At 47.3% G+C, this 15,037-nt stretch overlaps 1 protein-coding gene across 6 annotated transcripts in view; it reads left to right on the top strand.

Annotated features, from left to right (window-relative positions):
* TYW1 (tRNA-yW synthesizing protein 1 homolog (S. cerevisiae)) overlaps positions 1-15,037 on the top strand; it is a 254,780-nt gene that overhangs the window by 1,058 nt on the left and 238,685 nt on the right. For all 6 annotated transcript variants that reach the window (XR_014840300.1, XR_014840299.1, XR_014840298.1 and 3 more), the window contains exons 2-7: positions 206-333; positions 1,388-1,525; positions 5,910-6,011; positions 6,961-7,155; positions 9,776-10,063; positions 13,803-13,925. Coding sequence is in view for 2 of the 6 variants with exons in the window: in XM_003481010.5 (XP_003481058.2) it covers positions 206-333; positions 1,388-1,525; positions 5,910-6,011; positions 6,961-7,155; positions 9,776-10,063; positions 13,803-13,925 (974 nt within the window). In the remaining 4 variants the exon portion in view is untranslated. The remainder of the gene's footprint in view (positions 1-205; positions 334-1,387; positions 1,526-5,909; positions 6,012-6,960; positions 7,156-9,775; positions 10,064-13,802; positions 13,926-15,037) is intronic.

Genomic DNA, 15,037 nt, shown 5'->3' with positions numbered 1-15,037 from the left:
CATGGTTTAGTCAGATTCGTTTCCTGTGCCAGGACGGGAACTCCTATAATGTGTTGTTTTTATTAGAGTTGCTTTTTATATATTTCTTAGCTGATTTGTTGAATATGAAGGTTGCTTTGTTTTTTTCCCCCTTTAAAATAAGGATGGGTATCTTTGTTTATGTAGCTTTAAATAAAATTACATTAATGTATCATTTTAAATTTAGATCCTTTGGATACGTGGGACTTCTCCTCGCCTTTGATATCATTATGGATAAACAGGTTTTACATATATTTGGGCTTAGCCTTTGGCTTTAGCCTTTGGATATGTTTCCAGATTGTTATCAGGAAGCAGGTAAGTGGACTTATTTTTTTTCACAGGGAAGTATTTGGTGTCGGTTTTTACAGACAATTCAAAATGCAGATTTTTTTCTAAGGCTTCCAGAAAAGTACAGAAAAGCTAAGGAATTTTTATTTTTTGGCTGCGTCTGCAGCATGAGGAAGTTCTGGGGCCAGGGATGAACCAAAGCTGGATCCTTTAACCCAGGGCACCGGGCTGGGGATGGAACCTACACCCCTGCTGTGACCAGAGCTGCTGCAGTCGGATTCTTAACCCCCGTGCCACAGCTGTAACTCCTCAAAGGAACTTTTATGTTTGGTCTCTAGACATATTTTTTTTTTTTGTCTTTTTTTTTTTTTAGCTATTTCTTGGGCCGCTCCCGCGGCATATGGAGGTTCCCAGGCTAGGGGTCGAATCGGAGCTGCAGCCACCGGCCTACACCAGAGCCACAGCAACGCAGGATCCGGGCTGCATCTGCGACCTACACCACAGCTCACGGCAACGCCGGATTGTTAACCCACTGAGCAAGGCCAGGAATCGAACCCGCAACCTCATGGTTCCTAGTTGGATTCGTTAACCGCTGCGGCACGATGGGAACGCCCTCTAGATGTATTTTTTAATGCAGAAATATTTTTTTGGTCGGTTTTTATAGACTAAGTTGTTTACCTTGTCTTGAATGGGCAGTGTAAGTCTTCTTAAGATATAGGAAGACTTTGGAATGAAAAATTAAACTTTTGCAAAAGCAACAAACCTGTTCAGCACCTTTAAGGGGTAATAGTCTTCTCTTTTCTTTCCACTAATTAAGAATCAGAAAATAAGTTCCTATTAATGATCCACTACAACGTATTATGAATGAAAGTATGCGTAGTTTGATCCTGGAGGGAGCAGCAGTCGTTATAGTCTTAAGAAATGTGCGCCCTCCCTTTAAAGAACCTGATTATATGAAGGGGTTAATACACAAGGAGTACAGTCGAGAGATTAAGAGAATAATAATAAAATCAAGGTCAGTATCTGTCCTAATGAAGTTGGGAAAAGAGTCACATTTAATGGATTTTGTGTTTATTTCAAGGACAAGAACTCACAGGAAAAGACTGTTCAAAATGCATCACGGAATTTGATGACCAATGGCTCTCTCTCTCTTGAAAGGAAGGAAGTCTTTGTGTCTGGAGTGAAGATTTTCTATGGTTCCCAGACTGGCACAGCAAAGGTGAGAACTTTGTATCCTACTTTTCCTTGGGTTGCCTGATCTTTTAAGCAAATCTTTGAAAAGCCCCCTGTACCAGTGACCCAAAGTGGTCGTCTAACCTCTTTTCATCTTCTTTTTTCCTTTTGCTAGCCTACATTTTTCCTTTGTGGGGCAGTAGGTGGGTTTTATGTCTTGTGCCCAATGTCACTGATGAGGGGGTGTCTAGTGGGCATTATCCTGAGAGGTCTTTGTCCTGAAGCTTGCTTCTGCTCAGTGGAATGGAGACTTGGAGTTCCATTATTGGCGCCTGTGGGTCTAAACATAGGGGATAGTGAAAAATGGCAGCAGTAGTGTCCAAGATGGGCCCTTACTTTCACAACTTCACACATCTATTTAATGAAATGTGTTTTGACTTCTGATAGTGTTAAAAGTGTTAACGACACGTTATCTAATACAGGTGAAATACAGGCTGCAGATACATAGCTGAAAGATGCCTTAACTAGAGCTGGATGCTGCCTGCTTCTTTGTTATGAAGGTTGCAGCTATTGCTTTCTAGGAAAAGGTTCTAAGGCTAACACTGAAAATGAATTTTAAAAATGCTCAATATCGATATTTCGGTAGCCTATTAGAAAGGGATCTGCTGCCCTCTTGTGGATGTTTTGCAGAATACGCCCTTTTAAAAGATTTTCAGTTCTCAGTGCTGGTGCTTTGCTCCACATCCTAATTGAAGGTACTTGGAATTAACTTCAGTCTTAAGCAGCAGAGGCAGGAGGAAATGTCAGAAAAGAATCTGAGCCGCCAAAACCAAGTCCTTTTATGTTACTCGTAAAAGATCTCATTCCCAGCCTCTTTTATGTGTGCTTTTACATTTTTAAAAAATATCAAATTAATACTTGCAGATGGTAACAAATCCAGGTGTACAGAGAGTTCCTAAGAAAAATACTCTTTGGAGGATCTATTTTAACCATTTCTGTTTTTCGTTCCCCTGGGGCTTATTTCTTTAACCTCTTTGTTCTGAGTTTCTAGATTATCTAACAAGTTAGATAAAAGTTAATGACTTCTATGAGTCTGTTCTTCGGATCTCAGCAGCTTAATATTGTTGCTCACATCTTGGTTGATAAAAGGTAAATGGCCCTCCTTAAAGGGGTGCCGCCCGAATTTCTCCTTGGCTTTCATGTCTGATTGAATCATGTCTAGCTGGGTATGGAACACTTGGTCAAAGTTTTTCCGCACAACTTTGAAGATATTACTTCCTTGTCTTCAGCAGACAAGGTCAATCCCCTCATCCCTTTGTAGGTGGCTTTTTTGCTGTTGTTTTCCTTGGAAGCTTTTATTTTTTATTTTACTTTTATTTTTTGTCTTTTTTTGCCTTTTCTAGGGCTACTCCCAAAGCATATGGAGGTTCCCAGGCTAGGTGTCTAATGGGAGCTGTACCGCCAGCCTACGCCACAGCCACAGCAATACAGGATCCGAGCCACATCTGCGACCTACACCACAGCTCACAGCAACACCGGATCCTTGACCCACTGAGCTAGGTCAGGGATCGAACCCGCAACCTCATGGTTCCTAGTCGGATTCATTAACCACTGAGCCATGATGGGCACTCTCTTCTTGGAAGCTTTTAGAATCATTCCTTTATCCTTGATGTTTGGAGCTTCTGTGAGAAGGTGTCTAGGTTGGGTCTGTTTCAGCTATTGTATTGGATACTTGGGCTCTTTTGAAGATTTGTGTTCATCAATTCTGCTAATATTTCTCTTGTAAACTTTTTTCCCTTCCATTTTCTCTGTTCTTTATTTCTGGGACTCTTGTTAGCAGACGTTGGACCTTTTAGATGGTCTTCATTTTATTTTATTATTATTTTTTAGGGCTGCACCCACGGCATATGGAGGTTCCCAGGCTAGGGTCGAATAGGAGCTGTAACTGTGGGTCACAGCCACAGCAACACCAGATTCGAGCCACATCTTCGACCTACACTGCAGCTCATGGCAACCCCAGAACCTTAACCCACTGAGCAAGGCCAGGGATCGAACCTGTGTCCTCTTGGATACTAGTTGGATTCGTTTTTGCTGAGCCATGGCGTGATGGTCTTTATGTCTCACATTCTTTCTCTCACAGTTTTGTTGATTTTTTCTTTACACTCTGGGTTCTTGGATTTCAATTCCAAACCTTTTTATGAATGATTTAGTTTGCCCATGTTTTAACTGCAAAAATGCCATTCTTTTCCATTTTCGTAGCATCCTTTGCATGTAAGAGTGTATTTCAGTGAGTTCCATTCTCTCCCTGATCTTCATAGGATGTGTAGGAGGCGACTCAAAATTAGCATGCTCCCGACTCAGCTCCCAGTTCCCTGCCCAGGCCTCTTCCCCCTCTAGTCTCTGCCATTTCGATAAATGGCAACGTCATCCTTCCAGTTGCCCAGTTCAGAAAGAACCTTGGACTTTTCTCTTTTTCTGACTGCCCGCACCCAGTCTGTCAGCAAGTCCCGTGTGTTCTACTTTTAGAATAGGCGCAGCTTCCGGCCACCTCTTGCCACCTTCACGGCTGCTGCCCTGGTCCCGGCTGCCCTCCCCCCTGTTTTGTCTGGGCTACTGCGGTCCTTTCAGCCTCGGGCTCCTCCGTTCAGCACCTCCCTGACCTCAGCGTCCGCTCAACTGAGCAACCACAGGACCTGTGAGAACTGAGCTGAAATCGCGTTAGTCACCTTGGTTCAAACCCTGCGATGACCCCCTCGTGCACTTATTGTAAATGGCAGCACCGTCCCGGTGCCCGGAGGCCCTCCCGTCTGGGTCCCGTTACCTCCTCCCCACGTCCTTTGTCCCCGCTTTTATCAGCCTCTGTTCCACGTGTGCTCCTGCCTTGGCCCTTTTCACTCATGTGTCCCTTTGCTGGGGGTGGCCTCATTGCTTGCTCTCTCATTTCCTCCAGGTTTGGCTCAAATCTTTTTTTTTTTTTTTTTTTTTTCTTCCTTTTTTAGGTCCTAACCCGCAGGATATGGAGGTTCCCAGGCTAGGGGTCTAATTGGAGCTGTTGCCACCAGTCTATACCACAGCCATAGCAACACTGGATCCAAGCTGCCTCTGTGAGCTACACCACAGCTCATGGCGATGTTGGATCCTTAACCCACTGAGCAAGGCCAGGGATTGAACCCAATCCTCATAGCTCCTAGTCGGGTTCATTAACTGCTGAGCCACAAAGGGAGCTCCTGGCTCAAATCTTTACCTCTGAGGCTCGTGGCAGTGTTTTTTGACACCAGATACTTGTTTTTCCCCAGCAACAAGCTGACGCTGGTAGTGACTACCCAGGTTATTGTCACACCTCCCTGAGACACCTGCCCCAGGTCCCAGGGGCCACCTGTACTTCTGACCGCCCAGCCGTAAATTCCCACAATCTCCCCTAAGGCTCGCCGATTCCCTAGAACGACGCACAGAAGGCTGGGAATTGCTGCACGAGCGCTTTCCTGGTTTATTCTGATGGATGCAGCTTGGAAAGACAAATGGAAGAGACGCAGAGGGCAGGTCTCAGGGGAGGGGTGGTGGCCCTTCCAGTCCTATCTGGGCCATCTACCTCCGGCCTATTGGTGTGTCCCCACCCCTGTCATTTAAGTAGGACTGATTGAATTAAGTCATTGGCCTTGGCCCTCTTTGATTGAACTTCACCTCCTGCCCCTCCTCTGCTCACTGGGTGAGAAGGCGAGAAAGGTCTAAGCCTCTACCCCCAGGGTTGGTTTTCCCATGACCGGCCCCCATCCTGAAGCAACTCAATTTCAGGGCGGGGGGCGGGGGGGGGGGTGGGTGGAGCGGGCATCTATTTGTTTACTCTGAAGTCCAGTTTCTATTGGAAAAGGATAAATTTTGGGTTTTTGGCCGTGCCTGAGGCATGCGGACGTTCCAGGGCCAGCGATCGAACCTGCATCACAGCAGCGACCAAGCCATAGCAGTGACAGCGCCAGATCCTTGTCCTTCACCTGTTGCGCCACCTGGGAACTCCTGAATTTTTTTCCTGGGTTACCAAGTTTTCCCTTTTTCTTTGAGTATCATTATGTATTTTCATCACGTCAGTCTGTCAGCTCTTTTCTTTTTTGATCGTCAGATTTTCACACTTTGGCTTCTGGGCTTTTTAGCTGACTCCTGCATCCTCACCCTTTCCTCCTTTCTATAAATTTTTTCGGCTTTCCTGACGTATAATTGAAGCATGTGAGAAATTGTGTGGTAGAGGTGAGAACAGTATTTGTGTGAATGATGAGACCTGTCAGTGCCAGGGTAAGTTTTCCATGACAGGTGCCTCATCTCCTCGCCATCGGAAGGAAATGAAGACTGTATTTTTCACTTATTTAGCTTATTGAAGGCTTCACTGGGTTTTTTTTTTTTTTTTTTTTTTTTTTTTTTTTTTTTTTTTTTCCTGTTAGGGGTTTGCAGCAATTCTGGCAGAAGCAGTGACCTCCCTTGACCTGCCTGTGGCAGTGGTGGATCTGAAGGCATATGATCCGGACGATTATCTGCTAGAAGAGGTTGGTAATTGTCTTTTTTTTTTTTTTTTTCCCCCTTCAATCACAACTTTCCAATTGTATTGACCTCCTGTGTTCTGGGAGAAGTAGACTCTTCAGAGTAAATTCAGTGTTCACGCTAAGAGACGGCAGCTGGCTGCGTTTTCAGGGTCCATCAGATCAGTGTGGTCCGGGCGTGGATCTGAAGTGATGTGGCCGAGGGTGGCGTGGGGCCCCCGGGTGTGCTGTGTCACTTTCCTGGGGCTGAGATTAGGGTGGAAAGCTTGGGCGGTCTGAAGTTCCTTCCTGCTTTGACTCCGAGACGATTTGTGTGGCTGTGTGCTGTGCACGTGAACCGCGCGTCAGCCTCTGGCATCCTTGGGTGCCAAAGAGTGAGCTTGAATCTGCTCTAAATTATTTGTTAAAAATTCTTAGCAAACTCGGAATTCTTACTCATAAGAGATGACTTAGAACTTCCCTCCTACTTGGAGCTGTTAAGGTAACACAGCAGGTGAAATGCTGGCTCACAGCACTTAGATGTGTTTTGTGTCCCATGGAGATGATGGTGCCAAGTGAGTGTTAAGTCATTTTAAAGTTTGATTGCTTTAATTTTTCAAGTAGTTTATTTTTTAATTTTTTTGTCTTTTTGCCTTTTCTAGGGCTGCTCCCACGGCATATGGTGGTTCCCAGGCTAGGGGTCTAACTGGAGCTGTAGCTGCCGGCCTACACCACAGCCACAGCAACGCGGGATCCGAGCCACGTCTGCAACCTACACCACAGCTCACGACAGTGCTGGACCCTCAGCCCCCCGGGCGAGGCCAGGGGTTGAACCCGCAACGTCATGGTTCCTAGTCGGATTCGTTAACCACTGCGCCACGACGGGAACTCTGAATGTCGGCGTTTTAAAAAGGATTTTCTTCGTTGTGATAACAAGTCTTGGCAACTCTTCTGAAACAGTTACTTTCTTGGTTAGGTCACTAGTAAGAGTGTCTGTGCCTTCCTGGTTGCCACCTACACGGATGGTCGCCCGACGGAGAGCGCAGAGTGGTTCTGCAAGTGGCTGGAGGAGGCAGCCAGTGACTTTCGATTTGGCAAAACCTACCTGAAGGGTATGCGATATGCCGTGTTTGGCCTGGGAAACTCCGCCTATGCCAGCCACTTCAACAAGGTAGGTACGAGGTAGGCACGTGCTGAGGCATAGGGATGAGTTCTCTTTTAGTTAAAAAGTCACCCACACGCATCCATATATAAGTGGGCATATTTTTTTTTTTTTTTTTTTTTTTGTCTTTTTAGGGCCACACCCGCGGCATATGGAGGTTCCCAGGCCAGGGGCTGAATTGGAGCTACAGCCGCCAGCCTACAGCACAGCCACAGTCACACCAGATCTGGGCTGCGTCTGCGACCTACACCACAGCTCAGGGCAACGCCAGATCCTTAACCCACTGAGTAAGGCCAAGGATTGAACTCTCGTCCTCAGGGATATAATTGGATTGGATACTAGTTGGGTTCATTAACCACTGAGCCACTACAGGAACTCCAGGATGGGCATATATGAGGTGGTCCGCAAACTTTGGTGGTACTTAATAATAAACTTTTTTAAACTTTTTGTGTTATTCTTTATTGCTGGGAATTGCTACCGAAGAGTAGGCGCTCGGTACATTTTTATAGAACAGAAGGAAAGAAAGTGCCTCCTGTTGTCTAGCAACTTAGTGCCCTGGCTTCATGGCATAGCCTTCAGCCTTCTGTCCCCAGGCAGGACCTTGTGGATGGAAGGTCTCTTATTCTTTGGACTTTCTCTGTTGTGGAACAACCTTTACCGCCCAAGCAAACTGTTCAGTAGAGTTGAACTCATTGTCTTGTTTGTTGTTTTTGTTTTTTTGGCTGAGCCTGTGGCATGCAGAAGTTCACGGGCCAGGGATCAGACCTGAGCCATGGCAGCGACCTGAGCCACTGCAGTGACAAGGCCAGATCTATAACCTGCTGAGCCACATGGGAACTCCAAACTCATTGTCTTTTTTTTTTTTTTGTCTTTTTAGGGTAGCACTCATAGTATATGGAGGGTCCCAGGCTAGGGGTCGAATCAGAGCTGTAGCCACCAGCCTACACCACAGCCACACAACGCCAGATCTAAGCCTTGTCTGAGACCTACACCACAGCTCATGGCAATGCCGCATCCTTAACCCACTTCGCAAGGCCAGGGATTGAACCTCTGTCCTCATGGATGCTAGTCAGCTTTGTTTCCGCTGAGCTATGACGGGAACTCCAAAAACTCATTGTCTTTTAATCATTACTTTTTAAAGGGAAATAGAAGAAAAACATTCACTGCCCTTTATGTAATAAAAATCCATTGTTTTCCTGGATTTTTCTTTCTAAGTGAAATTAAGTTGGCTTCTTTTCTTTTGCATTCTGTTTGAGGTGCTTTAGTTAGTTAGTTAGTTATTTGGAAGTTCCTGGGCCAGGGATTGAACCTGTGCCACAGCAGTGGCATCACAGGATCCTTGAAATACTAGGCCACCAGGGAGCTCCAGGGAAAAACGTGGAGGCTCTCCGTTTCTTAGTGGTTCTGAAAAGTGACCAGAATTTTTTCTGTGTACCCTCTCCAGATAGGGGCCCAGCCCGGCTCACCTGTCTTTGGTAGAATGTGAGTAGAGAGGAGGGTGGAGATCCTTCTTTCTTCTTTTTTTGGTCTTTTTAGGGCCGCACCTGCGGCACATGGAGGTTCCCAGGCTAGGGGTCCAATTGGAGCTGTAGCCACTGGCCTACGTCAGAGCCACAGCAACATGGGATCTGAGCTGAGTCTTTGACCTACATCACAGCTCACAGCAATGCCAGATCTTTAACCCACTGAGCGAGGCCAGGGCTCGAACCCTCATCCTCATGAATGCTAGTCAGGTTTGTTAACCACTGAGCCCCGATGGGAACTCCTTTTTTTTTTTTTTTTTTGTCTGCCATATCGTCAAAGGAATTAGAAGGTAAAGTTCAGATATGCAAATGCTCTGTTTGCTGCCTTGCCACGCAGGAAGGCTGTTGCGTTTTTTGAACTCTTAACTCTGCTTCTTGATAACCCCGTGCCTCACCCCAAGTGATTCATATTGCAATAAAGTGCATTTCTGGCTTATGACATCATGAGTCTTGCCAAATGGGCTCCATCTATACTGTGTTGTTTAATTGTCTTTGGCCCCGTTGGTTTTAGTATTACATTTTGGAACCCATTGATTTTGCTACTGAGTTATTTCATTCTGACCATAATTTGGATTCAGAATTTTCAGATCCTTTAGGTACTGACTCTTTGTTGAAGAAAAAGATTTGGGGAGTTCCCATTGTGGCTCGGTGGTTAACGAATCCGACCATTATCCATGAGGACACGGTTCGATCCCTGGCCTTGCTCAGTAGGTTAAGGATCCAGTGTTGCCATGAGCTGTGGTGTAGGTCACAGAGGTGGCTCGGATCCCGAGTTGCCGTGGCTGTGGCATAGGCTGGCCGCTGCAGCTTTGATTCGACCCTTAGCCTGGGAATTTCCATTTGCCACAAATGTGGCCTTAAAAAAGCCAAAACAAAAACAAAAACAAAAAACAAAGATTTGTCTGCTCTTTTGGGAAAATAAAATCTTCAGCATCTTATCAGAAAGTATCTGCAGCCTTTGAGCCCTGGGGCTGGAGGGCTTGAAGCCCTGTGGCTGAGTGGTTCCTTCTTCCCAACGGAACCCCAGGCTGTGGCAGAGCAGATCTGCGGGCCTCTGACCTGGAGGGCTGGCTGTGTGTTAGCTCACTTGTCTGTTTGTCCCGCAGGTGGGGAAGAACGTGGACAAGTGGCTGTGGATGCTGGGAGCTCATCGCGTGATGGCCCGTGGGGAGGGTGACTGCGATGTGGTTAAAAGCAAACATGGCAGCATCGAGGCCGACTTCACAGCTTGGAAGGCCAAGTTCATCTCCCGACTACAGGCACTCCGTCAGGGAGAGAGGAAGCCCTGCAGTGGTAACTGCAGGAAAGGCAAGTGCGAGTCTCATCAGCGCGGCACAGGGCAAGCGGAGCCAGGGCCCCAGGCTCAGGAGGGATTTCGTCGGAGAGATGCCGAGGTATGTAGCCCACATGTCTGGCTCTCGCTGTTCTCCTCTTGTGTTTGGAGATGTGTCACCTTTCCCTTTGCTTGGCTCCTGGTTAGAAGGATGATCTGAAATTCACGGGGGGTTTAGAGAGAGTATGGCTTGAGGTTGAGCCACGTTGTGCTGGGTGCCTTCTTGTGTCTCTTCTGTTTTTTTTTTTTTTTTTTTTTTGGTGGTCTTTTTTGTCTTTTCTAGGGCTGCAGCCACAGCATATGGAAATTCCCAGGCTAGGGGTCGAATCGGAGCTGCAGCCAGCAGCCTACGCCAGAGCCACAGTAATGCGGGATCCGAGCCACATCTGCGACCTACACCACAGCTCATGGCAACGCCGGATCCTTAACCCACTGAGCAAGGCCAGGGATCGAACCCAAAACCTCATGGTTCCTAGTCAGATTCGTTAACCACTGAGCCATGATGGGAACCCCATGTGTCTCTTTTGTAATCCTTGCATTGCTGGAGTCCAGTAGGTTTCTTTTTTCTTTTTTGTTTTTATGGCTGTACCCGCGGCATATGGAGGTTCCTAGGCTAGGGGTCCAATCAGAGCTGTGGCTGCCAGCCTATGTCATCGGAATGCCAGATCCGAGCCACGTCTTTGACCTGCATCGTAGCTCATGGCAACGCTGGATCCTTAACCCACTGAGCAAGGCCAGGGATCGAGCCTGAGTCCTCATGGATATTAGTCGGGTCCGTTAACCACTGAGCCGCGACGGGAACTCCCTGGAGTCCAGTAGGTTTCTACCACAGTTGGCAGGTCAGGGAACAGGCCTGGAGAAATCGAATATATCCTCTGCTAAGCTTGTAGCTTTTTCACCCCCAAGCTGCGGGTTCCTCCTGACCTCTCTCTCTGTCTCTTCTTTGGCTTTTTAGGGCCGAACCCGCAGCGTATGGAAGTTCCCAGGCTAGGGGCACATCGGAGCTACAGCCAGGGATCGAACCTGAGTCCTCGTGGAAAACGAACCAGTCAGGTTCGTTACCGCTGAACCGCAGTGGGAACGCCCCCACCTCTCTTATTCACTGACTCCAGTCACTCAAACTTGAAGGCCACAAGGCATCCCCGCTGCCTCTCTTCCATCCCTCACATTCTAAACATTTCTCTTTCCTCCTCCTTTAGATGCTCCCCATTCCTTTGAAGCGCCTCTTTTTTTTGTTGTTATTGTTGCTCTTTAGGGCCGCACCCTCAGCATATGGAGGTTCCCAGGCTAAGGGCTGAATCAGAGACACAGCTGCCGGCCTACACCACAGCCACAGCACCGCCAGATCCGAGCCACGTCTGAGACTGCACCACAGCTCACGGCAACGCTAGACCCTTAACCCCCTGAGCGAGGCCAGGGATCGAACCCCAAAACCTCATAGTTCCTCGTCGGATTCATTTCCGCTGCACCACGATGGGAACTCCTGAAGCTCCTCTTATCAGGCTGTATCCCTGCTGTTGTCGTTGGGCCACCTGGTCACCCGCATCATTCAGAAACAACTTTGCGTCTGACTCCCTGTCTTTCTCCACCCTGGCTCCTGGCGTTCCTCCTTGTGGCCAAGGATCCACATGGCTGATTTATCCAGCACCCTGGCCCACCACTTTCCTGCCCTTCACACCCTCAGGAACTGTTTTCTCCACTGACCTTGGCCTCCCATTCCATGCTCACCTCTGACAGGTCACGTTCCTGTGACCTGAACTCTGACCTCTCTCTGGTGCTCCTCCTTGAAAGTTCTTTGACCCCATATTTTTTCCACTGGGTGATGCTGACTGCTTGCTTACTTTCCTTCTGTCCTTATTCAGTTTAACTTTTATACTCATCCTCCTATAAACATCATAAATTGCTTTGCCTTCCACAATTCCACTTCTTCCTTTTTTTTTTTTTTTTTTTTTTCTTTTCCCCGGCTGCACCGGTGGCATGTGGGATTTCTGGTGCCAGGGATTAAACCAGCGCCACAGCAGTGACAATGCCAGAACTTTAACCCATTGGGCCACCAGGGAGCTCCTTCCACCCCTTCCTCTGACTCAGTTTGCTCAACCCCAGGCCAGGTTGAAACCCGTCTGCCTCCTCATTGACCACTGATTTGTGACCACGGGCTCAGGCGTGCACTCAGAACTGCCCCCAAATCTCTGACCTCCTTTCCCAGATGGCCCTTCTCACTCTTCAGGACAACTGTTCAGGGCTCTTTCTCCCTACCCCTTCCCCCAGCTCTCAGATGAAGGCGCCAGAGAATTCCCTTACAGCCTCGTCACTCTGTCTACAAACCCTACCGTCTTCTCTGCCAGTGAGACCAAGGATCCGGTTCCTGTTAAAGCCTGCCCTCTGCAATCTCTGAAATCAAGGACTTGGTTGCTTCATATGCTGTGTGTCTCTCTCCTGTGTTGTTCATCTCTCCCGCTCCACTGGAGGGTCTCCAGAAAAACATACACATGCTTTGCAATCACCTGTGTTTACTTAGACCCAAAAAGCAAATAAACAAGTCTTTCCTTTGCTCTCTGTCTTTCAGCTGCTCTTTCCTTTTTCTGCTCTTTTTCTAGGTGGTCTTTTCGCTTATATTTGTTTATTTTCCCTCCAGCTGGCCCTTAACATTTTAAAAAAAATTTAAAAAAAATTTAGAGACGTTCCCCTTGTGGCTCATTGGGTTAAGAACCTGACACAGTGTCTGTGAAGATGCGGCTTTGGTTCCTGGCCTTGCTCAGTTGGGTTAAGGATCTGGCACTGCCACAAGCTGTGGCATAGGTGGCAGAGGTGGCTCAGATCCATTGTGGCTGTGGTGTCGGCTGTGGCGTCGGCTGGCAGCTGCAGCTCCGATTTGACCCCTCGCCCAGGAACGTCCATACGCCACACGTGTGGCTCTAAATTGGAAAAAAAAAAAAAAAAAAGGTAAAATATGCATAATATTGAATTAACCATTTTAAGATACATGCAGTCCAGTGGTATTTAGTACATTCCCAGTTTTGTGCAACTATCTACACTGAAGTCCAGTACCTTCTCATCAGCTCCAAAGAAACCCCCTTAACCATCACGCAGTGACTTTTCACTCCCTTTCCTGCAGCCCTGACAACTTCCACTTGGCTTTCTGTCTCTATGGATTTCCTTATTCCAGATGTTTTATACAAGTGGAATCCTTCATACGTGACAGACTTTTTTTCATTTAGCATAGTATTTTGGAGGGTCATCCTTGTTGTAGCGTGGAGCTTGGGTATTTAAAAAAGAAACCCAAGGCGTTCCCTGGTGGCTCAGTGGGTTAAGGATCCAGCGTAGTCACTGCAGTGGTCGGGGTTGCTGCTATGGTGCAGCACTGATCCCTGGTCTCAGAACTTCCAAATGCCGCAGGCGTGAGCCAAAAAGAAAAAAAAAAAAAAGGCAAAGAAAATGAAACCTGAGAGCCCTGCTTGATTCCTCCCTTTTCCTTATTCCCCCATGTAATTCCTCTCTTAAGTCTGGTTGGTTCTTCGTTTAGAACAGGGGTCAGGGCACATTTTGTGTGATGGGCCAGCTTGTAAGTAGTTTTAGCTTCGTGGGGCACATGGTCTCTGCTGCAGCTGTCGCTTCCACCCTCGTATAAAGAACGTAGCCATGGGTAATGTGTAAATGATGGGCACCCTTGGATTTGGCCTGAGGCTGGCCCACCTCCAGCCTAAAGTATCTCACGTCCATCCAGTGAGCTCTCAGTCGGGGAGGGTTTGGTGGACGGTTCGCTGTGTTGCCCACGTGTTGCTGAAGCCTTGATGTTGCAGGAGGAGGAGCTCCTTGGGAGCACCAGTGAGGAGGAGTCTGGCTCAGAGGACCAGCAGAGTGGCAGTTCTGTCATTGACGTCGAAGACCTCGGCCAAGTGATGGATCGTGTGAAGAAAGAAAAGGTAACTGTGACTTGGGAAGCAGTGAGCTGGGGGCCGGAGGTTGGTTACCGTCTCGTGTCTGTACTGGTGCGTCGTCCCCCTGAGATCATCCCTGGACAGTGTTCTTTCTTTGCCTCCTGTCTTGAGATCTCATTTGAGACCCGTTGGGTCTCTTGACATGAGCTTGGTGAAGATCTACTTCAGCCCTGGGGAAATGAGCTCGGCGTAGGATGGGCAGCAACTGAGAAAAGGGCGCATGGTTGGAGGTCTGTTACCCAGTGTCGTGGCTGAAGGTGACAGGGTGGGCAGCGTGACGCGATGGGCTTGTGTTGCGATTCCAGGGAACTCCCATGTGCAGGTGCCTCCCTGTGGTGAACTGAGTGGTGCTGGGCTGAGAGACGGCAGCGTGGTCTGTGAGTGCTGCGATCAGCCGCGGTGCAGGCCTAGGCCTCTAAGAGAGGTCAGTCTAGCTTGTCATTGTCTTGGTGACTCAGTAGGTGCAAGAATGTCCAGTGCAGTAAGATTTTATGAAGATTCCAGTGATCTAAAATTGAAATCAGAATTCTGGCTTCATGGGATTTGTGGCATCTCTTTGGCACCAGGACACAGGTTCAATCCCCAGCCCAGCACAGTGGGTTCAAGGATCCTTGCTGTCACAGCTGCGGTTCAGATCCAACCCCTGGCCTGGGAACTCTGTATGCTATGGGATGGCCAAAAAAGAAAAAAAAAAAAAAATTGAGATGATATATGTAATAATACAAAAATATAGGATTAACATATACACACTACTATGTATAAAATATGTAATCAACAAGGACCTACTGTGTGGCATACAGAACTCTCCTCAGTATTCTGTAATAACCTATAGGGGAAAAGAATCTGAAAAGGAATGGGTAGATGTATACATGTAAGTGAGTCACTTTGCTCTACACCTGAAACTAACATAGCATCATAAATCAACTCTACTCCAGTTTAAAATAAAAATTGAATTAAAAAATATAATACTCGCAATTTCTGTTTGCGCTTTGGGAAATGAGAATATTCTCAACTAAAAACTTATCCAATGCGTAAGTCTTAGAAGCAAAAGAAGGAAAACTTTGGGAACCTCTAAGAAAATCAGTGATAAAGTTAAC

This window comes from Sus scrofa, chromosome 3 (assembly GCF_054392235.1).
Source record: "Sus scrofa isolate SSC_HxYL_T2T_F1_AM1 chromosome 3, Sscrofa_HxYL_maternal_Yorkshire_Landrace_v2.0, whole genome shotgun sequence".
NCBI classification, from domain to species: domain Eukaryota; kingdom Metazoa; phylum Chordata; class Mammalia; order Artiodactyla; family Suidae; genus Sus; species Sus scrofa.
This window is presented reverse-complemented; position numbering and strand designations above follow the sequence as displayed.